The sequence below is a fragment of the Cavia porcellus genome, unplaced genomic scaffold (assembly GCF_034190915.1).
Source record: "Cavia porcellus strain 051 isolate PalLab524CR breed Dunkin Hartley unplaced genomic scaffold, mCavPor4.1 scaffold_10, whole genome shotgun sequence".
Classification (NCBI taxonomy): domain Eukaryota; kingdom Metazoa; phylum Chordata; class Mammalia; order Rodentia; family Caviidae; genus Cavia; species Cavia porcellus.
In genome coordinates this window covers 42,981,779-43,008,832 of record NW_026947493.1, presented here as the reverse complement: position 1 = coordinate 43,008,832, position 27,054 = coordinate 42,981,779, and the positions used below count along the sequence as shown (strand labels likewise).

The 27,054-nt window shown below is 39.3% G+C and overlaps 1 protein-coding gene and 1 long non-coding RNA gene across 2 annotated transcripts in view; one reads left to right on the top strand and one right to left on the bottom strand.

Moving 5' to 3' along the window:
* Vxn (vexin) overlaps nucleotides 1-2,342 on the bottom strand; it is a 27,713-nt gene extending 25,371 nt beyond the window's left edge. The window contains exon 1 of the mRNA XM_003480069.5: nucleotides 1,817-2,342. Coding sequence (XP_003480117.1) covers nucleotides 1,817-1,883 — 67 coding nt within the window. The 5' untranslated portion in view covers nucleotides 1,884-2,342. The remainder of the gene's footprint in view (nucleotides 1-1,816) is intronic.
* Nucleotides 582-27,054, top strand: LOC134477891 (uncharacterized). The gene is made up of 2 exons (XR_010050160.1): nucleotides 582-649; nucleotides 22,910-27,054. It is a non-coding gene; the product is annotated as an uncharacterized LOC134477891 (long non-coding RNA).

Below are 27,054 nucleotides of genomic sequence, written 5' to 3'. Positions count from 1 at the left end.
TTGTCAAAGGTCACAGAGCACAGAAACAGTGCCATCTCTTAATCACTTTGCCCTTGATGGTCTCTCCCTTAAATACTGTTTTAAGGTACAGAAAATAGACATATTTAACATTTTCATCTTTGCTTCCAATTTACATTTTCCTCATATAAAAAATAAAAAATTAGAGGTAAAGTATAGGTTCCCTTCCTACCTTTTTAAAATTTGACTTCTGTCCTCCAGGGTTACTGAGATCACTAATTGTAGCTTTTTGGTCCATGTTCACACTTAGGACATTTAATCAAACATTGTATACCATTATTTTATATTTCCAAATTTACAGAAATGTTACCATACTTATATAATTTCTCAACTAGCTTTTTCTTTCTTTCTTTTTCTCATTCAGCATCCATCCATAGGGCCAGGGATGTAATTCAGACGAGGCTGGGCATATTCTGGGTGGTATGGCTGTGGACTGGGGATGTAATTCAGTGGGTACAGGGCTTGCCCAGTATGGATGAGGTGCTGGGTTGGATTTCCCGCATACGTAATAAATAAATAATGCATCTATGCTCATTCATAGAAATCTCGTTCATTCCTGTTGACCACTGTAGAAGAGTGCACAGTATGAAGGAGCCTTGTTTCATCTCCTCCCTCCTTCATGGACTTGTAGGTTAGTCTCAGTTTTGTCTTTTTACTTAGGATGCATGGCACTGTTGATGTTCACAAGTAAGAGTTCCCCTGGGTTATTTACCCAAGACTGAAACTGCTGGTCAGAGGTTTAGCTTTGGCTTTCAGAGTCTCCAGAGAGAATTTAAACTCCCACATGTGGGCAGACTCCCCCTCCCCCACTGTCTCTGTCTCTGTCTCTCTGTGTCTGTCTCTGTGTCTGTCTCTGTCTCTCTCTCTGGGAGTAGATGTCTAAAGCCTAATTTATGACTTGCTGGCTGTCTTTTTGTGGACAGGGTGAGTCCTGCCCTTCCCCCCTGAGCAATAGCCCTGTCGGAGCCTGACACAGAAGGAAGAAAGGAATTGTTTCGAGTCACACCAGCAAGCGCCCGGTCCACTTCATTCATTTCTGACAATGAGACCATGGGCTAAGCCTTAGCCAAGGGGTCTCCCAGCAAAACAGGGATTCTGGGTCTCACAGGGGTGGTAGGAGAGGGGCCAGCTTTGGAGGGATGAGGAAGCTGCCCTGTAACCCTATAACCGGACACTCAAAATCTGCCGAGCCTCCAAAAGCCCTTTCCTGGGATCTGACACTGATTGCCTGGTACAACGGGGCTCATTAAGTCAAGGTTCTTGAGTCATCACAGCCTCTGGCGATGCTGGGACCAGGTCAGGTTTGTCAGGTGATTCAAGGATTCTGGGGAGACCAGCCCTAGAGTCAGGTCACAATTTAACTGTTTCACTGGAGTTTAATTTCTCACATTTCATGGCACAGTTAGAAATCATACTTTTGAGCCTGTTGATTCATGTTTCAGAGCCCACTTGCTCACGTAAAAAAAATGAGAGACTGGCTAGCTGCCCTAGGAATTTTGTTTTCATCTCCGTTTTCCTTAACAATGACTTGCTGTCACTTTCATTCAGCCTGTTGGGTTGCCGGTGTTGAATTAAGTGAACAGGGAGTACTTAACTGCTCTCATTTTTACCACGATCGATTGTTCTGAATGATTGATGTTTATCCTTGTGCTTTGTTTCAAAAAAAAAAAATCAAATATCATCAAAGCATTAGACTGTGGGAACCTCAGAGTACACCATAGTAAAATAGCACGTGATTGCCCTCACCCTCCCGCACAAGATGGCACCTTAAGGGACAGCCAAGGGCAATGGTACTCACCTTTGGAAGGGATCACGGTGGTGAAAACTTCTATATTTTCATCGCTGCAGCTGTAAATCTGATGCATCGTTTCAGCCTTCTCTCCCTCAGTTGCCCGGGAACCGGCAGCCTCTCTCTGGACCCCTAGTCGTGAGCTTTCCTAATCCAGTCTGGCTCTCCGATCATTGTGTAGGTCCACAAAAGACAGGCTGGGCTCTGGGCTGTGAGCTCATCTCATTCCACAGTCTTCACTGCAACATTTTCTAATCCCATCTGTCTTTTTTCCTTTTTTTTTTTTTTTTTTAAATTTTTATGAATCCTATTATTGCAAACCTTTGATTGAGCGTGAAGGCTTCCGTCTCCTCTCAGCTAGGATGTACTTAACATTTTACTTCGCGGTCTGCTGCAGTGAATTTGGAAGTCTTTTGTGAAGTGACGGTGAAGTGAAATCGCCTACTCGGTTAGCACCCAGTTTGGCTGGAGAATTGCACCAAAAAGGAAATGTGAATTTTGATACCAGTTAATTCTCCTTCTCATTTCAGAAATAAAAGGACTTTATCGATCACCCTACCACCCCCAAACTGGATATTCAGTGTTGTCATGTGTTAACTTGGCTTCCTTCAAAGTTTCTATTTTAGACAAAAGGACTGTTTCTTCAGAGCATTTTTGCCTCATGCCACAGTGTGACAAGGCTGACATTTCTGGAATCAAGTGTTTAGCGTCTCCTTGTCAACCCTTCAGGTGCACAGAGATGCATAACAGGCAGTGTTCCACATTTAGGAGCCCTGCTAAAATTGTATTTTCATTATCTTATATTTCTTAATATTTTTATCCTAATATCTTTATCTTATATATTTATTACCATATATATGTTATATTCTGTTCACTATAGCCTACATATATACATATATATATATATTTTCCCTGTCTTCTCTCTTTTGCTCTTTCCATAAGGTTTAGTTGAAATGTATTATGTCAAATTTACTGCCTTTTATTACACTATTACCACTTCTTCATAATAATACCAAGGGTGATGTAGTGATTAATGATGATAGCTGCCCTTTATTAAACAGTTGCCTTGAGCTAGGGAGTCTGAAATATAATCTCATTTAAGATCTGCAACTGCCCAGTGAGACTAGCCACTTATTTTTGTCATGTGATAGGTAAGAAAATGGCATAAAGAGATGAGTAACTAACTGTTCCTAGATAAAAATAAATAGTTTGTGGCAGAATTAGGAAAAAAACACTTGGCTTGATCCCAAAGCTAATGTACTTAACCACTAAATTATACACTTCTGTACTTGGGTCCCCATTCCAGTCCATGTCTTAGATGTGGAGTTGATGTTCATTGATATTTCTGTAGTAGGCAAATTTGGGGCTTTTAACTCATCAAATAGTCAGCAATGCTGCATCTCAGTCTCTGAGAACTGCACCAGCCACAGAAGGTGGTTCTAGCTTGCTCTGCTTAGATTTACCATTTTGACTATATTTGACTGGACCAGGACAGACATCTCACTCAAACCACAGCCTCCTGGAAACTGAAACTGAACTTTGGTTTTGGTCCAGAGAAAGGAAGAGAACTCTGAGTGTCTCGGATGGTTCTTGGGGTAATGAGGTAAATTTGTGGGGAGCCAGTAGAAGTATTTTTTTTTTATTTAAGAGGAAAAAGAGAAAAACACAAAACAAACCAAAGCGGCGTAAGGGTACACGCAATACAGAACTACAAAACAAAACAAAACAAAAAACCATAACAGTAAGAAATTACCTGCTAGTAGATTACACACTATTTTCTTGAAAACAGTTCCTCAAATCACAGTATCAAAGAACACAAGGTGGACATTCAAACAGGGAGACTGCAAACAGCTGTGTTCAATGTTCCAAAAACATTGATAAAGTCAGCTATTTAACACCCCCAAACACACTTGCTGTTATATCCGTTAGAGCTCTTTTTCTTTTTTTTTTTCCCTCTCTTTTTTACAACAAAATTTACACATCTTGGATTTTATTACTCCTTAGTGCTTATTACTTTCTTTGGGGGGGGGAAGAATACAGTCAAATATGGCAAAACAAAGCTGTCAGTCAATACCAAGGATAGACGTAGCACATGGTGTAGAACAGAGTACAAGTTTATCAACAATGGTTATCAACGTTGTCCCTTGTTTCCTTAAAAAGAATTGTCTATCTTATTAGATATTATAAAGTTGGACAAAACAGTAGAGAACAAGACCAATAAAACTTAGGGATTGTAAACATTACAGGACTTCCAAAGAAGACAATAGTCAAACCAGAATAGGTATCTTAGTGAATCTTATTGTCTTCAAAGTAGTTGCCTATGTCTTCAAACTTGATACTATCATATAGAATGGAACAGAGTCTAATCAGTCAAAACAAGATCGTGGGAGTACTACAGGACTTCAAAACAAGTTAATAGGAAATCGAAAAGAGTTACTATTTATATATCCTAATTTTTTTGAATTTTTTCTTTAATTAAGACAAACATAAGAAATGACTAAATAATTTTTTTTGAAACAATAAGGGGGAGATTGAGATAAAACAGGATATAACAATATAACAATAGAGGTCACAGCATGACTGTTTCAATAACCTAGTACTTCACCACCTTATAACCTGACTTAATAGTAGTTACCATAGTGTCTTTTTCCTTGAAATATTTGGGTAAAACTTCATATACTCTAGCTTCAAATATTTTCATATCAAGAAGCCCAGAATAAAGCCTTTCTAATTAATGAGTGAAAACTTTATAAGGCTTCAAGGCCACCTAATGGGGAATCATGATTACCACATATTTTTATATATTTGAATCATTACTTACATTAGGGAAACTATTCGGTATTCACACATGTGAGATTGATTTATTTCACTTATGAGTATGGTCTCAAGCTGCGCCCATTTATTGATAAATATCTCAATGTGATCCTTCTTTATAGCTGAATAATACTCCATTGTATAGAAATACCACAACTTTTTTATCCATTCCTCAGTTGATGGGCACTTGGGTTGTTTCCAAGATCTGGCGATTACAAATTGTGCTGCTATAAACATAGGTGCACATATATCACTGTGGTATGATGCTTTCAGTTCTTCTGGGAATATGCCTAGAAGTGGAATAGCTGGAATAAATGGGATTTCCAGTCCCAACTTTTTGAGAAATCTCCAGACAGATCTCCACAAAGGCTGTACCAGTCTACAGTCCCACCAGCAGTGCAGGAGAGTTCCTTTTTCCCCACAGCCTCTCCAGCATTTGTTGTCGGTTTTCTTGATCCTGGCCATTCTTTCAGGAGTGAGATGGTATCTCAGTGTGGTTTTAATTTGCATTTCTCTAATGACCAATGATGATGAGCATTTTTTCATGTATTTATTTGCCATTTGCATTTCTTCATCTGAGAATTGCATATTCATCTCAGATGCCCATTTTTGGATTGGATCTTTGAATTTCGGAGGTCTGAGTTTCTTTAATTCTTTGTATGTTTTAGACAAGAGGCCCTTGTCTGAGAGAGAGTTCACTAAAGTCTTTTCCCAGTTTGTGGGTTTTCTTTTCACTATGCTGGAGATTTCTTTTGACATGCAGAAACTTTTTAATAAGAAGTGGTCCCAGTTATTGATTCTGGGAAGTATTTCCCGTGCGGTTTGAGTCCTGTTCATGAATTCTTTACCTATTCCTATGTCTCCAAGGTTTCTACCTATTTTGTCTTCCAATAGATTTAGTGTTTCTGTTTTAATATTCAGATCTTTGACCCATTTAGATTTTAATTTAGTACATGGTGATAGACATGGGTCTAGCTTTAGTTTTCGGCAAATGGAGAGCCAGTTTTTCCAGCACCATTTATTAAAGAGACTGTCGTTCTTCCAGTGAACCTGCTTGGCTCCTTTATCAAAAATAAGGTGGTTGAGTGTGTTCATAGTTGTGGTTGTATCTTCTAATCTATTCCACTGATCTTCAGCTCTGTTTTGATTCCAATACCATGCTGATTTTACTACTGTTGCTTTGTAGTATAACTTCAAGTCAGGGATTGTGATGCCTCCTGCTTTGTCTTTGCTGCTTAGAATTGCCTTTGCGATTCTAGGTCTCTTCTGGTTCCAGATGAAATTTAGGAGTGATTTCTCTAGATCTATAAGGTATTTTGATGGTATTTCTATTGGGATTGCATTGAATCTGTATAACAGTTTTGGGAGAATGGCCATTTTCACAATGTTTGTTCTTCCTATCCACGAGCAAGGGATGTCTTTCCATTTTCTGAGATCATCTTCAATTTCCTTTTTCAGTGTATTATAATTTTCACTGTATAAGTCTTTCACTTCTTTCGTAAGAGTAATTCCTAAATATTTCATTTTTTTGCTTGCTAATGTGAATAGTCCAGTTTCTCTTATTTCCCTCTCTGTAATTTTGTTGTTCGTGTATAGGAATGCTATTGATTTCTGAGTATTGATTTTGTATCCAGCCACATTACTGAATTTATTTATTGTATCTAAGAGTATTTCAATGGAGCTTAGGGGGTCTTCTATGTAGAGTATCATGTCATCTGCAAACAATGATAATTTAATTTCTTCTTTTCCTATCTTTACCCCTTTTATTTCTCTTTCTTGCCTAATTGCTCTGGCTAGTACTTCCAGTACTATATTAAATAGGAGTGGTGATAAAGGACATCCTTGTCTTGTACCCGACTTTAAAGTAAAGGCTTTCAATTTTTGGCCATTTAGTATGATGCTGGCTGTTGGTTTGTCATAAATGGCCTTTATTATATTGAGGTAAAGACCATTTATTCCAATTTTCTGTAAAGTTCTTATCATGAATAAGTGTTGGACCTTATTGAAGGCTTTTTCTGCATCTATAGAGATGATCATGTGATTCTTATTTTTGGCTTTATTGATATGGTGGATTACATTTATTGATTTGCGTATGTTGAACCATCCTTGCATTCCTGGGATGAATCCCACCTGGTCATGGTGTATAATCTTCTTGATGATTTGCTAGATCCTATTTGCCAATATTTTATTGAGGATTTTTGCATCTGTGTTCATTAGGGAGATCGGTCTATAGTTCTCTTTTATAGTTGGGTCTTTCTCAGGTTTTGGTACTAGAGTAATATTTGCTTCCAGGAATGACTTAGGAAGGATTGCTTCCCTTTCAATTTCATTGAATAGTTTGAGGAGTGTCGGCATTAGGTCTTCTTTATATTTCTTGTAGAATTCTGCAGTGAATCCATCTGGGCCTGGGCTCTTCTTGGTGGGCAAGGACCCAATTACATTCTCAATTTCATTAGCAGAGATTGGGTTATTCAACAGTTTTATATCCTCTTGATCTAGCTTTGGTACTTCATATGCTTCTAAGAATCTGTCTATTTCTTCTGTGTTATCAAACTTTTGAGAGTAGAGGTTTTCGAAATAGGTGTTGATGATCCTCTGTATTTCTATTGGGTCTGTAGTGATTTCTCCTTTTTCATTTCTTATTGCATGAATTTGAGCTTTTTCTTTCCTTTTTTTAATAAGGTTGGCTAGGGGCTTATCGATTTTATTTATTCTTTCAAAGAACCAACTCTTTGATTCGTTGATTCTTTGGATTGTTTTCTTAGTCTCTATTGCATTGATTTCTGCTCTGATTTTTATAATTTCCTCTCTTCTTTTGGCTTTGGGCTTGACTTGCTCTTCTTTTTCTAGCTGTTTGAGGTGTAGCATCAAGTTATTTATTTGTATTCGTTCTGTTTTCCTGATGTGGGAACTCAGTGCAATAAATTTTCCTCTCAGAACGGCTTTCATTGCATCCCACAGATTCCGGTAAGTTGTATCTGCATTTTCATTTTCTTTTAGGTATTGTTTAATTTCTTCTTTAATTTCTTCTGTGACCCACTGATTACTCAAGAGTGTGTTATTTAGTTTCCATGTGTTTGCGGAATTTTTGCAGTATCCTTTGTCATTAATTTCTAATTTCAGAGCGCTATGATCTGATAATATGCAAGGGATGATTTCAACTCTTTTGCATTTGCTTAAATATGTTCTGTGAGCTAATATATGGTCTATTTTAGAAAATGATCCATGTACTGCTGAGAAGAATGTGTATTCTGATGTTGTTGGGTGGAACATTCTGTATATGTCTATCAAACCCATTTGTTCACAGGTGTGATTCAGTTCTGTTATTTCTTTGCTCATTTTCTGTCTGGTTGATCTGTCCCTTGGTGTCAGTGGTGTATTAAGGTCTCCTGTTACAATTGTGTTACTGATAATTTGAGTTTTCATTTCTGTTAATAATTGTTTTATATAACTGGGTGCTCTGGAGTTTGGTGCGTATATATTTAAGATAGTTATCTCTTCCTCTTGGAGTTTTCCCCTTACGAGTATGTAGTGACCTTCTTTGTCCTTTATGGTCATTGTTGGTTTAAAGTTCACGTTGTCTGCAAACAGAATGGCTACTCCTGCCTTTTTTTGGATTCCTGCTGCATGAAGAATTGTTTTCCATCCTTTGACTTTCAGTCTGTGAGTATCTTTCTGGGTTAGATGGGTTTCCTGTAAACAGCATATGGTTGGATTTTGTTTCTTGATCCATTCTGCTAGTCTGTTTCTTTTGATTGGTGCATTGAGACCATTTACATTAATGGTTATTACTGTTAAATGCTGGTTAATTGTAGGAATGTTATCTCTCTGCTGTTGCATCTTTATCTTTCGGTTCTGTTTAATTATTTGCTTTGCTTAGTGGTTTTTTCCTTTGTGTATCTAAACTGTCTTTCAATATTTTTTGCAGGGTTGGTTTGGTGTTCATGAAGTTCTTCAGCTGTTCTTTGTCATGGAAGTATCATATTGCACCATCTATTTTGAATGATAGTTTTGCAGGATATATTAGTCTTGGTTGGAAATCATTTTGCTTTAGGATCTGGAATACTTCACTCTATGCTCTTCTTGACTTTATCGTTTGTGCTGAGAAGTCTGCTGTGATTCTGATAGGTTTTCCTTTATAAGTGATTTGTCTTTTCTCTCTGACAGCTTTTAATAATCTATTCTTGTGTTGGATTTCTGGGATGGTGACTATTATATGTCTGGGTGTAGTTTTATTTTGGTTATGACTGTTTGGAGTTCTATATCCTTCACTGATCCTGATGTCAGTTTCTGATCTCATGCTTGGGAAATTTTCAGCTATTATTTCTCTAAATATCCTCCTGACATCCTTCATGTTGTCTCCCTCTCTTTCATTAATCCCTATCATTCTTATGTTATTCTTCTTTGCATCGTCTTGCAGTTGTTGAATTGTTGTTTCCTGGTTCCTTGTTATTTTCAAAAGATCTTTCCTTTCCTGTTCACTAGCTGCAATCCTGTCTTCAAGGTCTGAAATTCTATCTTCACTTTCATTAAGGCGGTTTTTACAACTTTCAGTGGAGTTTTTTATTTCCTGTATATCTCTGTGCATCTGCATTATGTATTCTGTTTGTTTCTTATATTGCTCGTCTAGGGATTCTATCTTTTTGTTTAGTTCCTCCAATTTTTTATCTGTGTTTTCTTTAGATATATTTAGAATCTCTTTCATTTCTTTTATCATTTCTTCTTTTATCTGGGAGATTATTTCGAGTTTGAATTTCTTTAAAGCTTCCTGGAGTTGCTTGTCAATTTCAGTGGCTATTGTGTCCGATATATGAGGTGAATGGGATATATTTTCTTCTATATACATCGCTCCTAGAGTTTCTTGAGATGCGCTGGAGGTTTGAGGTTGTAATTTGGTCTTTCGTTTTGTCATTTTCCTATATTTCTGTGTTTCAAGTGTTATTTGAAAGCTTCCTCAGGATCTGTTGAAAATCCCCTTCTATGTTTGGAGCTACTGGGACTCTGGCGCCGCGCTACTCCAAGCCATTAGGCCTACAGAACCAGTGGCCCTCCTCTGCCTGCTCAGAACTCCGCAGTTCCAGACAAGCTGGGCCTCAGGGACACTGTGCGACCACCTGCCCCTTGGAAGCTCCACAGTTCTTCAATCGCAGCCGGGTTAGGGTACTCACCACAGGCCGCAGTGCTTCAGGAACCTGTGGACCCTCCCTGGTTGCAGAGATATCCACAGTCCTCCAGACACGCAGAGAGGCCAGTGAGGGCACCCCAGATCTGCCCAGCTCCTCCTCTGCAGACCTATGGCCAGGCGCGGCAGCTAAACAGGCTGGGCTAGGCTGGTAGTGTGGGCCAGCCCACCTATCGGGAGCTCAGCAGGTCTCCAAATGAAGCCGGGAATGGGGAGGCTGATGTGGAAGCCTCAAACCCACCTCTCTCCTTCACTGCACCTGGAAGCCTGAGGGAACTCCAGCAGTCTGGGCGCAGAAATCCAGAGTCCTCCAGACACGCAGAGAGGCCAGTGAGGGCACCCCAGATCTGCCCAGCTCCTCCTCTCCCAGTAGAAGTATTGTATGTAGGAAGGTGCCTGGGCCCCGAAGATACACCCAGGGTAAGGAGCTTTGGCAGTGGGAGGACAGATTCTTACACCAGTGCTGGCACTTGGTGGATATGTGGCCACAAATACACTGAGGTGAAAACCAGAGCAAGGATGTAGAGATTGGGGGTGAAGGGAGCGTTGGTAGGGATGAGGGGCAGAGGAGGGAGGACTGAGATGGAGCATGGAGAGGCAGAGCTAAGAAAGGGACAGAGTGTTGCGTCTTTCCACCTCGCCTCTCTCAGGTCTAGTGTTGTTCTTGTCTTGGGGTAGTGAGACGTCTCTGGGAAACTTCCTTTTGACTTAGGTATAAGTAGGTTTAATTTTCAAAAACTAGAAGACTTTTTTTGTGTGTCTATTGGCTATAAATTTTAGGATCTTCATAGTGATTAAACTTTTGGATCATGTAAAACTTATAGGAGTATCTAGTACAATAAAAGCCAAAATTCAAAATTAAGTTAACAAGACTAGAATGTTGAACTGCAACCTATAGGATGAAATTTAGCAAATAATTTAAAAAATAATTTATTAGGTCAGAAACAGAATGATCTGGTTTAGTAGCTGTTTATTCCTTTGTTTATTTTTGGTACTGGGTGGTACTGGTATTGAAGCCAGGGCCTTTCTACTGAGCTACATTCCCAGACCTTTTTATTTTTTATTTTGATGCAGTCTCCCTAATTTTCCCAGTGGGCCTCAAACTTGTGATTCCCCTTCCACAGCCTCCCAGAGTGCTGAGACTACAGGAATGCACCACCTTCCCTGACTACGAAGCAGCTTATTAGGAAGAAATCTCAAAGCTGGGTGTAGTGACCCACCTTTGTAATCCCATTTACGATGGATGCTGAGGCAGAAGGATCATGAATTTGAGGCTAGTTCGGGCATCCCATCTCAGAAAAAGAAAAGACAAAGAAACCTGGGGTTTTAGAGATAATATCAGCCAGGTATAGCAGACGTTCTCAGTTCAGCTCCCAGTGCCACCATAAGCAATGAGAGAGAGAGAGAGAGAGAGAGAATGAGAATTAAAGAGCAGATGAGATGGTAAGACACACAAAGTTTTCAGGATTTGCTACTAAATTGAAATTAAGAACTCTTTGGGAACCTCAAAAGCCAACCAGGATTATCTGGATTTAATTTTAAGGGATCCAGATCGGATGAGGTACTATTTAAGAAAGCCCAAACCTAATGATCCACACTATTTTATACTATTTCTAATTAGTGAACCTAAAATATATATAAGGAAACACACTCAGAGAAAAAGTTTTTAAGAAGTGATTTTTATCTGTGTGAGATATTTTAAAAATAATAGAAGTAATATGTGATTATTAAAACAAATTTTAAAAATTATAGAAAAGTATGCAGAAAAATGAAATAATACAATACAGTCTCAGTTCCTGGAAATGCAGGTTATTAGGTATACTTGCAGCTTTGTATATATTTACATACATGCATAAATAAATTTATTTACATATGTGTATGTGGAATCTTTTAAAGAAGCAGAGTTACACTGCATACACATGTGTGTAAAACATATATAGCTTCACTCTTCAAATAGGTAAGTAGAACACTTCTAAATTATGGGACTTTGTGTTCTCCTTTAATATATCTATAACATTTCTATTTTTAAGAATTAGAAACAATGCTGCAAGTTCATCCTCTAATATTTGTTTTTTTATTTTAAAGAATAAAATCAACCAAAACAACCAGTGTGAATATTTGTTTTTATACACATCTTGTAATATTTCTGTAAGCTATGTTACTAGCTGTGTGATTTAGGTCATAACATATGCATGCTTATTATTCTGAGAGATTTTTCCAAATTACCTTCCAAAAGCTCCACGAGTTAACACTTTTACCAACAGAATATGAGAGGCTTATTTCCCATGGTAATACTTGATTTTAATCCATTTTTCCCCCCAATATGGTGCTGTTTGGTTTTCATGCCCAAATTCTGGAATCTTGATTATGTTAGGTGGCTTGGGTCCTCCTTTACAATGCTTGGAAGGGGTAAATGGTTGAATCTTTTTTGAAATATAAACTGTACAATCCATATGTAATAGTAAGTATGCACCACATCTGTGATAACTAGTGGCCACATCTGTCTAGGATGAATCTAAACATAAAATCAAGTCTCAGACCTCCTGATAAGTTCTGGAAACTCACTGCTGAGGGTTCCACACTGTTTGCATGTGGGTGCCTGACCCCTTACTGTTAAATTTTTACATTTAGATTCTATATTTAAAGTGTAATCTATTGGTGTCAGTGGAAGACTTTCTTTTCTGCAGATTGTGCGAAATCTGTAAAATTCTAGCTACCTGTTCAATGAATGAGAAGCAGTGAGTGGTACACTCTTTGCCTTTCTCTTTCCAACCTGATTATCTCCAGAGATCTAGCTTACAGATCATGCTAGAAAAAGTCTTCTCTGAGGAAATTACATTTAGGTTAAGACCTAGACCATACTCAGCCTCTAGTTAGTGGAAAGTTTGTTACAATACAGATTCTGGTTCCAGCAATCTCAGTTGGGGCATTACTGATCCCAAGGCATACTTTGGAGTTAGTGCAGAGTTCATTTAAAAAAAGCAGAAGTTCTTGGTGAGAATGCATCACAATTATGAGGAGCTCAGGTCTTTCCTTAGACTATTTATATTCAATTACAAAAATCAATCAGTCAATCAAATGATCTAGCACCCAGGCATAGGTGTTTAAAGCACTCTGCAGTTGAAATATGCTAAGGTATGGCACAAGGTTTTCAAATTGTTCCCATGCAGTGGCAGCAGCATCTCTGAGGAATATTTTAAGACATGCAGCTTCTCAGGCTTGTCAATTCAGAAACTCTGGGGTGGAACCCAGTAATCCACTTAAGTGAGTTTTCCAGGGGATTTTGGTCCCCACTAAGGTTTGAGAACCTCCAAGAAAGGGAGGAAGGAAGTGGGTTCTTAATGGATCCCTCCACCAAGGTTAGCATCTGTGGTTCACCTGTCCCTGGTAGTAAATTGGACCCACTTAATTGGTAAATATCTACATTCCTGGATATTCTTTCTGATTCAAAAATTCTGGAATTATTTCCACAAGTGTGTGGCTTTAAAAGCACCTAAAGATTCAGTCACCCACTGTCTTAGTTACTTTTCTCATTGCTGAGATAAAATACCCAACACCCAAAGTTTAGGAAAGGTTTATTTGTAGAGGTTTCAGTCTATAGTGGGCTGGCTCCAAGGCAGAGTGGCACATAGCAGATGAGCAACAATTCACGATGGCAGAACACAGCAAAAGCAACAAGCAGGGGTGGTGGGGGGAGCAAGGCAATCCTATTTCTGTACTGGGATTAGGACAGTGTCAATCCAATAAATGGACTGATCCAGCAATCATCCAACCCTAATCCCAGCACTGTGAATCAATCTAGATTCAGCCACCTTCAAAAAACTCCTATCACTGCATGAGGCTTTGGGGAGGGGGACATCTAGACACAAGGTCTGACACTCATCAGAGGGGCGGCTTTTCTCAACTACCTTCTGTCACCTTCTGGCTTGTGCTATACAGAATGTATCCATTCTCCTTGCATGTATCAAACTTCACCAAGAGCCAGACACCATCTCCATGGTGTTACTGTTGAACATCTCTTATGTGTTTATATTACTTTAGACACAAGCTCTACAACCCTGCAAGGTAGGCCTACCATAGTTTATTATAGAAAGTTCCTATCCTGGGTCAGACTCCCAAATTCTAGACTTCTGGACACCCCCAGATACCAGTCTTTTCAGACTTAGGAGACACCAGGTTGTAGGCTTCTGAAAAGCTTGCTTTGTGAAACTTGGGTATATGACATTTTCCTTTCAGTTCCTCTGAGATAAAGCGAGATGGTTTTGCTCTTTAACTTATGCAAAGAGGTATCTTCTGGACGCTTAGAGGACAGGTGCTGAGAGTATAGGTCATCAGAAAAATATAAAATATCCAGTTAAATTTTACTTTATGAAATATAACATATAGGTTTTAAAAAATAATAAGCCTATCCCAAATATTTCACAGGTCATACTTATATTAGAAATTGTTGTTCACTGAAATTTAGATCTAAGTAGGCATCCTGTATTGTTATTTGCTAGATCAGATAAGCTGATTAGAGTAGGTGCTCTCACCCTGGGGATGAATATGCTCAACTCTCCTTGTGGCCAGAAGGCAGATAGGATTTGAATGGGAGCAGAAGAAAATTCACTAGTTAGGATCTTAATAATTGAGTTAATAAGATAAAGACAACAAAAATATTTTAAAAAGTAAGCACTATGCTATGAGCCTTTTGCTACCTATTTTAATTCTCACAACTCTATGAGTAGGCCCAGTAATAGTGTCACTATTTTGCAGGTGGGAAAACTGAGGACTTGAAGAGCTTAGTGATACTATGTCTAAAGCATAGTTTTTCAACTGCAGCACCATCACATTTGGGGTTGATTAATTCTTTGTTGTGGAGGCTGTCTTGAGTATGGGAGGATGTTTGGCAGCCTCCCTGATCTTTACCCATTAGCCACCACTAGCATTCCGCATTCCACATTCCGTCAGTTGTAACAAGCAGAATTGACACCAGATGTTACCGACTGTCCCCTGGTGGGCGACACTGCCCATGGTTGAGGACAACTCATTTAAGATTGTAGAGTTAATGAAGATGTTGAACTGGGATGAATACCTGAGCAGCTGGACCCAAAGCTCGTGCTCTTAAACACTGCAACAATTTCATTTGAGGACAAAATTCAGAGGAATCTGTCATATGACATCTATTTAGAAGAAATTTTCTCACAATGACCAGCAGAGTTTTTACATGGCCAGTTCTTGTGGTCACTGATTTGTAGTCTGACTGGCATTTTAAAGGTGTTGGCAGTGCTCTCAGGGTTAACAGTGGACAACGATATCATAGGCATTTGATATGATTGATGAGTGATGGTATAAATGAAAAGAACGGTCTTGCTAAGGAGTTGGTTCTCTCTGTCTTTTAAAGATAACGGGTTTTTTCTTTAAAATAAGTTCTCACTATGTGCCCAGGCCAGTTCTGAAACTCTTGGTTTCTCTAAATCTTTCTGTCTCAGCCTCTTGAATGCCTAGGATTGACTGCAATGCACATCACTGTGCCTGACTAAAGAGATGAGATTTTAACACAGGTTTCAGGCTGTCATGCTGTGACACAGGTTAGGAAGCCATAGTTGCAAAGCCCTGACACCGCTGGACCTCGTCTCTCTATAACTGCATATTCATTCATTGTTTTTCACTTTATATTATGATAAAATTCACAAAACATAAAATTAATCACTTTAATGTGTACATTTTAATGGCATTTAGTACATTCACAATATTGTAATATAATCACCAGTATTTAGTTGCAGAACATTTATCACTCCAATGGAAACCACCTATCCATTAAGTTACCATGACCTTTTTCCTTCTTCCAGCACCTATTAATTTGTATTGTATAGCTAAGAATTTTCCTGTGTTGGATATTTCATGTAACTGTACTCATACAACATGTGACTTTTTGTGTCTGGCTTATTTTAGTTAGCATAATGTTTTTGAGATCATCTATGTCCTGTTCATTCATTTTTGTCAACAGGTATATACTGAATACCTACTGTGCTTTAAGAAATGGGAGTGATGTGAGTTAACAGAGCTTACATTCTGCTGAGTGAGGTAGATGATACACAATACACTTAAGTAAAATATGGAGCCGACAGACATAAGGTAAAAAAGCAGAAAAAATAAGGCAAAGAAAAAGAGGCTGTGAAGGACTGGAGAGGACAGTTGAAATTTATAGAGTGGCCAGGGAAGACATATCAAAAAGGGAATCCTGAGCCGGACTCGGTGCCTGCAATCTCAGCTCTATAGGAGGCTAAGGTGGGGGGCTGCCCTGAGCCCATAAACTAGAAACCAGCTCAAGCAATGTAGTGAAACCTGCTAACCAACCAGCCAGCCAACAAACAGATGATAATCTTGAGTAAATATGCAAGGGAAAAGGGAGCATCTCCGGCAGAGGAACAGGGAATGCAAACAGGTGAGCCAGGAATTTGCCTGCCTGTTTGAGGACTCTTGTGGAGTACCTGGAATAGGGTGAGGGGTAGGTAGTAAGAGATAAGGTTCAAGAGGTAGCACAAGAGTGTTTCACATAGGACTTTATACAGGTAGAGTAACTCTTATGGTCTGGCTATTAAATGTTCCCCAAAGCCCTATACACTCAAGGCTTGGCCACCAGCCTGTGATACTTTTGGGAGGTGGTGGAACCTATAGGTGGTGGGGCCTAGTGGAAGACAGGGTATAGGGTACGTGCTCTTGAAGGGGATACTGGGACTCTTGATCCTTCTTCCTTGTCTCTTTTTGCTTTCTAGCCACCATGTGGTGAGGAGTTCTTTTCCATGAATAATCTGACATGACGCACTACGGTGCAGTAGACTCAAAGCAGCATAGCAAGTGACAGTGGACTGAAACCACTGAAACTATGAGCCAAAATAAACTTTCCCTCTGTTTAAATTGATTTTATCAGGTGTTTTGTTACAGAAAGCTGATTAACATAGTAGCTGTGTATTTTATAATCCAAGCTGGGTTGCTCTTAAGTAGAGTTCACAAATTAAAATTATTCTAGGACAACATGTACAAACAAGGATTTCTCATGCATGTTAGATGTTAGCAAGGATTTAGGTTTTACTCGGTAGTAGGGTTTGAGCAGAATTGCTATATGACCTGACTTGAGACTTTTATTCTGGTTGAGAGGGACTAAAAAGCAAGAGGCAGAAGCAAGGAGAACATTTGAGGGGTGTTTTAGGCAGCTTTTCAATGCTGTGACAAAATACCTGAGAAAATCAATGTAAAGGGTTAAGGGTTTAGCTGGCTCACAACTCCAAAGTTTCGAGTCCACGGTTGGTTGGTTTACGGTTGTAGGCCCGAGTGAACAGAACATCATGGTGGAAGGTGGAGCAAAACTACTGAACTTGGGGCAACCAGGAAGTAAAGACTGAAAAAGGACCAGAAATGGAGGTACAGAGAACTGTATATAGAACACCTCCATGATCTGTTCTCGACTAGGCCACACTTCCTATTTCCATTTCCTGTCAATAATGCCATCAGATTGTGATCTCATAAGTAGGGTAATCCACTGATGAGGTCAAATCCCCATCACTTAATCACCTTTCAAAAGTGCCACCTCGGAAAATCGGTGCACTGGGGGTCAAGCCCTCAAGTCTTTGGACAACATTTCATATTTAAACTGGAGCAGAAGGCCTTCATGATACCCCAGGTGAGAGATGATGGGGGCTCCGATCTGGAAGGCAGTGAGGGATTGAGACCTGGTTGAACAGTGGACATTTTAAAATCGAACCAATAGGATTTCTGACTGAAAGGAAGAGAGGAGTTAAAGATGAAGTGCGCAGGAAGCTAGCTTTAAGATAACTGGAATTTTGAGAACCAGCGGTCTCACAATTAACTCCTGAGAAAGTACACAAACAGGATTGGAGAAAGGGGTTCCAACAAGGGACGTGGCCAACCCCGTAGCAGAACTCTGAGATGGGAGGGACCCTTCAGAGTCAACTTAATTTGAAGCAAGGTAGCTGAGCCTCCTACTTGACCTTCAAGTCAACTATCCCTGAGAAGAGGTGGCTCTGGGAAGGGCTGAGGCCTTAGTCATGGGGGTTCTCCCCAGGGGTGGGCACATTGGAGCTTGGGGCTGGACTGTGGGTTATCAGTCACCAGCCACTCTCAGCAAAGAGTGTAGTGGTCTTAGAGAATCTGAGTGTGGACTAACTACCCACTATAGAGCAGGAGCTCAGCTTCAGACCTCTGAAGTTGGAGATGGCTACGAGGTATTCAAAGGGAGATCTGAAGTGACTCTTGTCTTTTTCCTGCTGAGTCTAGTACAACCTATGAGTACTTTCAAATTGGCTTTTTTTTTTTTGTCTTTTTCTTTTTTTATTGGTACCGGAGATTGAACTCACGACTGCCTGCTTGCAAGGCAGGCGCTTATGCCACTGAGCTAAATCCCCAGCCCCCAAGTTGGCTTTTGAATTATACTTTTATTGTAGCTCATGTAGAACCATTACAGCAGTATGTTCTGTAGAAATACAACGCTAGACACAAACCTAACTAAAATATGTAATAGTCATGCTTAAAAAGTCCAAAGGCTCTGGGAGGCCGAAGCAGGAGTATCCCACATTCAAGCCTACGCTGGGTAACTTAGCAAGACCCTGTCTCACAAATTTAAGGAAAAGCTGGGGATGTGGTTCAAAGGCCCTGGGTCCAATCTCCAGTATTTCCCACCAAAGCTCAAAGAAATGGATAAAATTAACTTTATGTGATCTAATAAACTATTTATTATTATGAATCAGTTTGTAGTGGATTTATGTTACTTGCAGAAACAGGTGGAAATAAATCTATCTATTTTTTGTTTATTTGTTTGCTTTGAGATGGGGTCTCATGGGGTTATTTTGGCTGATCTCAAGTTTGCTGGCTCAAACATCCTCTCACCTCAGCCTCCTGAGTAAATAGGCCTATATTTCACCACACCTGGATTCTCTCACTTTCTCTTTAATGGACTCTGTGCGAACATATTGTAATACTGCTTAACGGTTAAGATTACTCCAGTCATTTCTAGTATTATTAACACTACATTAAGTACTCTTAATATGTGTCTTCACACACATGTTCAAAATCTATCAGGATAAATTCTTAGAAGTCAAATTGGAGATCTGGGAATAAAGTCTAGAGATATGTTTATTTATTTATTTATTATTTTGGGGGGTACCGGGGATTGAACTCATGACCTCGTGCTTGCCAGGCAGGTGCGTATGTCACTGAGCCAAATCCCTGGCCTGATATGTTTATTTTAAATTTGATAGACTATATTTGGAATTGCAAAAAACTTCGATTTCCTCCAAAGCAGGAAATTTGGTGATTAGTATTCTCTATATATTCTTTTTAAAAAATAAGTGTATAAACTTTTTAAAAGAGAAAGATGACAGTAGAAATTTATATATAATATATAAAATATAGAATTCAAAGCTCAATATATTAAATATAACGGTTTTTAAATTATGTTAAGTGGGCTGGGGATATAGCTTAATGGTAGAATACTTGCCTAGCATGCTAGAGGCCCTGGGGTTTTATTCCCAGCACTGAAATATTAAAAAATTATGTACAGTACATAATAGGTGGGTTCAATAGTAATATAGACTAGCCAACTATAAATTAAAAGGCTGGATGTTTGGGGCTGGGATTTACCTTAGCAATATAGTATTTGTCTAACATGTGTAGGGCCCTGGATTTATCCTCCAGCTCTGTAAATTTATTTCATCAAACATAGCCAAAATATTATCATTTAAAAATGCAATCAATATGAGAAATAATTAATGAGATGGTTGAATTTTTTAAAGTTTTAATGAAAAGTACATTATGGTTCATGGAATTTTTGTTTTTTAATGCCGAGTCTAGGAGATGTGGTATGTATTTTTCATGGACAGCATATTTCAGTCTGAACTAGTTACACGTCACATGGCTTGTGGCTATAATAGAGGGAGAGGGAGAGAGAGAGAGTAGCCTGCTTACACTATAAGGGAGGAAAAGAGGTTGGCTTTTCCCCCTTTTTTGCTGTTTTCTGCTGCCTCTGTGCAGGGTTGCCCTCTGCCATGCCACCCTGCCTTGGAGCCAGTTGATTATGGACTGAAACCTCTACAAACTGTGAGCTAAATAAGCCTATCTTCCCTTAATTTGGAGTGTTGGGTATTTTGACCCAGCAACGAGAGAAAAGTTACCAAGACAAGGTCCTTCCTTACATAAGGCATTGCCATTTACTTTTTGTGTTCTCCCTTTCCTTTGTATTTTCATTTTTCTGACAACCCATAAATTAAAACACCTAAGAAGGGTATTCATGAAAAAATAGAACGAAGTACAGAAGTGATGGCAAGATAACTCTTCCAGTGGAAAATGAAAAGGAATTAAAAAAAAAAATTGGCAGTGCCTTAAGCACACTAATCTCCTTGCCTTAGGGCTGAGGTGGGGAAAGTGGGTCCCCCCAAAACTGCACTAGGTGTTACCTGATCATCCCCCTGCAAAATGTACTACTGTTTCCTGATGACAGCTTTGCTTTGTTAGATGTTATGTGAGCATTTTATTTCTTTGATAAGAGACAAAATTAGGCAAAAAAGCTTATACTAAACAGTGGAACCTACCATTTGTTAGTGTCAAATACTTTTGTTTATACTTTTGCTAATGAAGAATGTGAACATGTACAAAAGCATAGAATACAGTATATTGAACACATATGTACCTACAGTTTAGCTCTAAGAATGATCAGTTCATGACCAATATTTTTTCATTATCCCTTCACTTACTTAACCCCATCCCATTTTAATTTGAAACCAATTCCAGAAAGTATACGGTTTCACATGCAAATATTTAAGGATAATTTGGGGCTGTCTTTACTATCCGTGGTTTTTTGGTGAGATTAGAATTGCAGGTCTTTAAACTGAGTGTTATGGTAAATTGTTAGGTATTTAAATGGATGGCTTGTTAATGACATGAGCAGCCAGCGTAGGTATCAGCTCTTGGTTTATGAAGCCACATGTTCAGCTTGTATGACGGATGTCATTAACATCACGCGTGGCAGGCTCATTCATCTGTCTGTGCCCAGCACTCTTCAGTCATGAATGCACTCAACAGATGGTGAACTTCATGGCCACAAATGGGATTGTTTATCCTCTCATTGTTCCTGTGTCAGCAATCAAACTAAATCCATTACCTCCTAATAAAAAGATCAGCCTGCTGCCAGTTCAGCTGTGGAAGGAGCTGAAGCTGTGTTGAAGGGATTTAGGGTTTTTAAAAGGGATAAAACGTAATAAGAAGCCACATAAAAATTTAGATCCCGGAGTTCAAGTCTCTTGTTCTAAAGCTGAAGGGCTTAAGGGATTTAAAAGGGAGGCTCTAATAACTCAATATTTTCTTTAACATAAAATATACTCCAGACACCCCTGACTGCACATATTGCTCAGCTTTTATTTTGTATTGATGGTTTCATTTAAAAAAAAATCACAAGCACTCAAGTTGGGCTTTGAAGAAGAAAATATGGATCAGATTCACAATGGAAAAGCTGCTAAGATGTTAATAGTGTTACTACTGGTAGGAAGACTTTTTTTTGTATGGATACATAGTTGTCTGTTCTTTATAAAGTTGTTACTAACTAGCTCAGCTCCTGGTTCTGTTCAGGGGATTCATAAAAGGAAACTCCTAAATTCATGCAGCCCAACGCTGTCCTCCTATTTTCAATAGCCATGACCTAGAACTGTAACAAGTGAATTCTAGAATGCTTCGTGCCTTTTGTCAGGTTGTTTTTATACCAAGATATTACAGGCAAGAACTATTGGCCCCACCACTCATTCATCATAGTTGAGGATCTGGGACACACAGGCTTCATGTTTGAGTTGGGTTAATAGAAAATTATCTGAGTGAGAAAAATGAGATGGGTTGGTTTATTGTCTCTTTCCTACTGTATTTTAAGGGGCTGGGGATTTAGCTCAGAGGGGTAAGCACCTGCCTGGCAAGAATGAGGTTGTGAGTTCCATCCCTGGTACCAAAAAAAAAAAAAAAAAAGTTCTATTCTTCAACTATCTATTGATGACTACTTCTTTATATGCCAGATATTATGTGAGATGACAAGGATCAATGATCAAGACAATCTATTACCTTTTATTAACAGGTCAGAGGGGAAGGTATGGAAGAAAATCAATGATTGTACAGTTTAAGTAGAAGCACATGGAAGATGTTACAGGGGTTCAGAAGACACCTTAAATCAGAGTTCTTTGATTTCCCTTGGAGGAGAATGGTGGGGATAATGATAGGGCTGAGTGAAGACTAGGCAAAAGTTCGTGGTGTAGCTTGGAAGGATATTTCAAGCACAGGGAATAGCACGGCCAAAGCTATGGAGGCCTGAGGCAATTCCTGAGTCTGTGGGAATTTGAGGAAGTAGAAGTGACTGTGGGTGAAGTTGTTATAGCAGAATGGAGGATAGTCAGGCAGGCAGGAACAAGGTCATGATGGTGCCTGTCTGCTGCAAGGTGTGTGCCTTCTCTTGAAGGCCACAAGAAGCCTCTGGGAGATTTAGGAAAGCCTTAGTCAGCAATTTGTATTTTATCTAAGCCAGACATGATGGAATATATAATCTTGACACTCTGGGATGCTGAGACAGGAGGATCATAGACTCGAATTTAGCCTGGGCACTTTAGCAACTTAGTAAGGTCCTATCTCAAAATAAACATAAAAAGGGATGAGGATGTAAGTCAGTGTGAAGCCCCTAGGTTTAACCCCTGGCACTACAAGAAAAAGGCGAGAGAGAGAGAGAGAGAGAGAGAGAGAGAGAGAGACAGAGAGAGAGAGACAGAGAGAGAGAGAGACAGAGAGAGAGAGAGAGAGAGAGAGAGAGAGAGAGAGAGAGAGAGAAGGAAAGGAATGAAAAGGTAAGCGAGGAAAGGGAAGTGGGGGGGGGGGAAACATTAGGAAGGTGGCTGCAGCAATCCAGGCAAGGCAGGGAGCTTAAAAAAATTGTGTGTGCATTGAAGTAAAAGGTGTAATAAGCATACAAGTGTTGAAATGACAACATTGAAAAATATGTAAAATGTTAAGAATAAAACTTGTATAATCTACTTAATGTTAATGCATGTTTTTCTCTTCTTCCTCTTTGGCACTGTTGTATCCAGCTTGGGCTGTGATAGCAAACTATAACAGAGACTGGAGGGAAGAGGACTGGTGAAGAGAGGAGAGCATCTTCATAGCCTCTTCTGGAGCCTCTGCCCTGTGGGAAGACTTCCAGGGGATCAGATTCTTTGTAAAAGGAGAGGTGACCTGGTCTGGCGGTCCTGTGAGATGGTGGGAGTCTGGAGAGCGAGGAGGTCAGAGAGACTGAGACGGCCATGCCTGTACCCCAACGCCTGGTGGCCCATGGAGGTGTGGGGAACTACTGTTCTTTTCGGTTGCCAGTTTCCATGGTATTTTCTGTTGTGATAGTGCATAATACGGCAGAGCCTTTCTTCATATTCAATAGTTTTGAGTCATTGTTGCCTGGCACAGCTGTACAAACTATTCAGCATGAGTAGGTAGGTGGATAATAGGGTTTAGGGAACTCTTTCTACTTCTAGAAAGTAGAAAGTATTTTCTATGACAAACAACTCCCTTCTACATAAGACACAACAAACACCAGATTTGTCAAGAAAAGCAGGATAATGGGTTTCTCCTCCCTCCCTTCTGTCCTGCTTAATCATCCGATCAACAAATATTACTGAGGGCCTCTACATTGTTGAGGCGGCTTAGCATTTGGGGATACTTCCTCAGGAATCAAACTGTGTCTGTGAGGATCTTTCCTCTGCTGGATTAGGTTCTCCCTCAAGGAAGGGACTGTGTCTTATTCATCATTGTAGTCCAGAACTTGGCATGGTACGTGGCACTGGATGGTTGTCAAGATCAGTATCTGGGACCAAACCACTTCCTACCACTTGTAGCAATGTGGCCTTGAGCAAGTTATATGACTTTTTTCTAAGGGGTGGTTTTATCACCCATAACATGGGGGCAATAAAAATATACATCTCATTATGAAACACTGATGTAAGCCTCAATGAACTAAGACTTTTCTTCTGTGCAAAACCATGTAAGAAAGTGAAGCAACAAGGAATGGAAAGGAAATATTTGAAAGCCACATATCCAAAAAAGACTTGTTTCTAGAATTTATTCTTAAAATTCTTAAATCTATTCTTAAAATTCAACAGTAAAAAAAATCCAACTAGACAGTAAAAGACACAACCAGAAAAGAGATTAACAAGCTAGTAGAGCTATACAAATTAAGTCCATAAGAACTCACTACTAACCTATCTGCTGGAATGCCAAAATAAAATACAGATTTGCTAACATTTTCCCCCCTCGTACTCAGTGAATGGTATATGGCTCACACTGGTCTCCAGGAAATGTTACCAAAGCCACTATGGGCTCATGTGCACAACTGTAAAGCTTCCAGAAGTTTCTGATGAGAGGAGAAACTTAAACACTCTGAAGAGGTCTGGGTGGGTTTCACTCCTCTCATAGTGCAGCGATTCTTTCACTCATTGGACTGGGTAGTTTATAGGAGAGAATATGTGTGTGCATTTTTTTAAAAAAGGAATTTGAACAATATATGTTACTTTTTTTTTTTTTGGTGCTGGGGATCGAACTCTTGACCTCTCGTTTGCCAAGCAGAAACTTAAGCAGCTGAGCTAAAAAAACCCCTGGCTCCTTTCTTGTTTTTATTTATTTATTTTTGGCCAGCAAAACTGAGGACATTGATTTTAATTATAGGCCTGTAGGCTTAGGGTCCAGAAGAAGGTCCAAGAAGGGGGAATATATGAGGGGAAAAAGTAGACTTACTTGGTGGTTTATAGTTCTACTTAAGAGGCAAAAATATAACATTAAAGTATATTTTTCAAGTGTATTTGAAAATTTTAATTTCTTCATATGAGCTAGGACATATAGTCAGTCCTCCATCTCTGTGCATTGTGCTTCTGTGGATTCAACCAATTACAGATTAAAAATATTCAAGGGAAAAATTACAAACATACATGTCCTGCCTGTAGTGCCTTGTGATGGCCTGTGCCCCCTCGGGACTCTGACAGCAAAGCCATAAGCAAATGCGGCCCCACCACACCTTAGACCCACAGAGGCCTGCTGCAGCCACCTCTGGTCTCAGTGCCACTCCAGCTTACGGAATGACAGCCAAAAGGCAGCAGGGGTAGTAAGAAAGAAGTTTCCCATACTGTGGCTCGTTCTAAGCTGACTGCCTGCAAATTGGTCAGCTGGAGAAGAAAACTTCAAGTGACAGGCTGGTACTACGACTCTTTCTGAAGTCAGACACCGTCGGAAGCCCACTGATCTATTTAGCAAATGCCTCCTCTTGTATCCAGCATGAGAATTGGTACAGAACTTCAATGCTGATCTTTGAGCTTCTGGAGTGCAGCTATCGGTACCTTGCAGTGTTAAATCAAACTCACTTGGACTGAGAGGGCCTTTGTGTACACACACACACAAATACGCGCGCACACACACACACACACACACATGCATGCATACATATAAATTGTATCTGTATTGAATATATTCAGTTTTCTTGTCATTAATCACTAAACAACACAAAGAACTATTGTATTAGATATTACAAGTCATCTAGAGTTTTAAAGTATGTGGAAGGATGCATGACAGATATTATTGTGCAATTTTAGTAAAAAGAGTTGACTATCTTCAGATTTTGGTTTCCAAGAAGTGTTCTATAATCAGTGTGCCTCAGATACTGGAGCCTGACTGCGCTAACATGGAGCAAACATCACAGTTTGCATATATAGTCCAGCCCTGTCGGTCCATGTAAACAAACTTTGTTTGATTAATTATATTCTGTACTAATACTTATTTTGAAGAGAATAAGATGGAAAGAAAGGGGAAGTAACAAAGCAGCAGTGAAATACTGTACATGTAATTTGAAAATATGAATCAGGAGTTGTAGGAATTAGAATAGGGAAAAGCCACAAATGCTTTATTCATTTCTTCATTGTTATGTTTGGTGGGAGTAAAAATTTGGAGACAATCAATTGCCTATAATTAGGACAAATTATTAAAACAATACTCTGTAAGTTATTGTACACTTTTGAAAATACAGTAATGATTATAATGATTATTTAGCAACATAGAAAATGCTTAAAATAACATGCTTATGAGAAAAGGGCTGAAGATTATACATCATCTAAGCAGGAAAAATGAAAAGAAACTATATCAAATGTTAACAGCTGTGTTTGGGTAATGGGATAATTAGTAGGTTTTTTTCTTTTCTTTTCTCTCCCAATATTTCAATCAATTACAAACACCAATTAAAAGTACTCAAATTATGAAGTCAATATTTAAAGACAGAAAGAGTAAAATGGGCTTACTTTGAAGTTAACTGTCCTGCACATAGCTTCATGAAGGACTTTACATGGGACAAAAATCTTAATTATTGCCATTTGTAGGAAGATTGCATTTATTCTGAGAGTGACTGGAGTGGTTGGAAAACCAGTGGAATAATAGGGGAAACTAGATCCTCCCATCCCCAGCTGCCAGTAATTCAACATAGAGCTTTAAGAAACAATTTCTGTCCATTCACTATGGCCTGGTTCTGGGGACCTCCTCCCCCAGGCTATTGTGATGGTGATGGCCTGGTCCCCTAACAGCTCCCAGAGGACCGGGCACTTAATGGCAGAGCCCTGGCAGCTGTCTGGCTTGGGGTTGCTGGTCATCAGAGACTTGAAGCCTGTGCCCTGTTGACCCAGAGGTGAATAGTCCTTTCTCTTACCTACTCCCCAGAGGCACAGTGGCCTCATTAGGGTACAGTTTCTAATCCAAACAACCATTAATCTTTCTCAGGGTTAAAAGGCCAGAAAAGTAATTTTTGTGTGTGCTTTCTATTTTGATACTGTACTTGTCTGTATTTTACAAGAGCAGACATTTCACTGACCACTTGAAAACACCCCAGAGCTGGATCTACAGCCACACAAACAATGCCAATCCCAAACACAGAGAGGGGACAGGAGCACAAAAACAAGTCAGGCACTTGACAATAAATCATAAAGCATGGCCTACTTGGAACAAATTAGTGTTTTATATCATGAAAGAAATTACTGATGATGTATTTTAGGTGTAAACACTGTATATGATAGTTTTATGAAAGCAGACATATACAGACTTCTGAATGTCTTTCTTTTAATGTTCCTTGCCTTGGCAAGTAAATTAATCCATGTAAGTGTGGCTGAGGCTTTTTAGAATTTTTGAAAAGAAAACTAGGATTTGAAATTAGAAA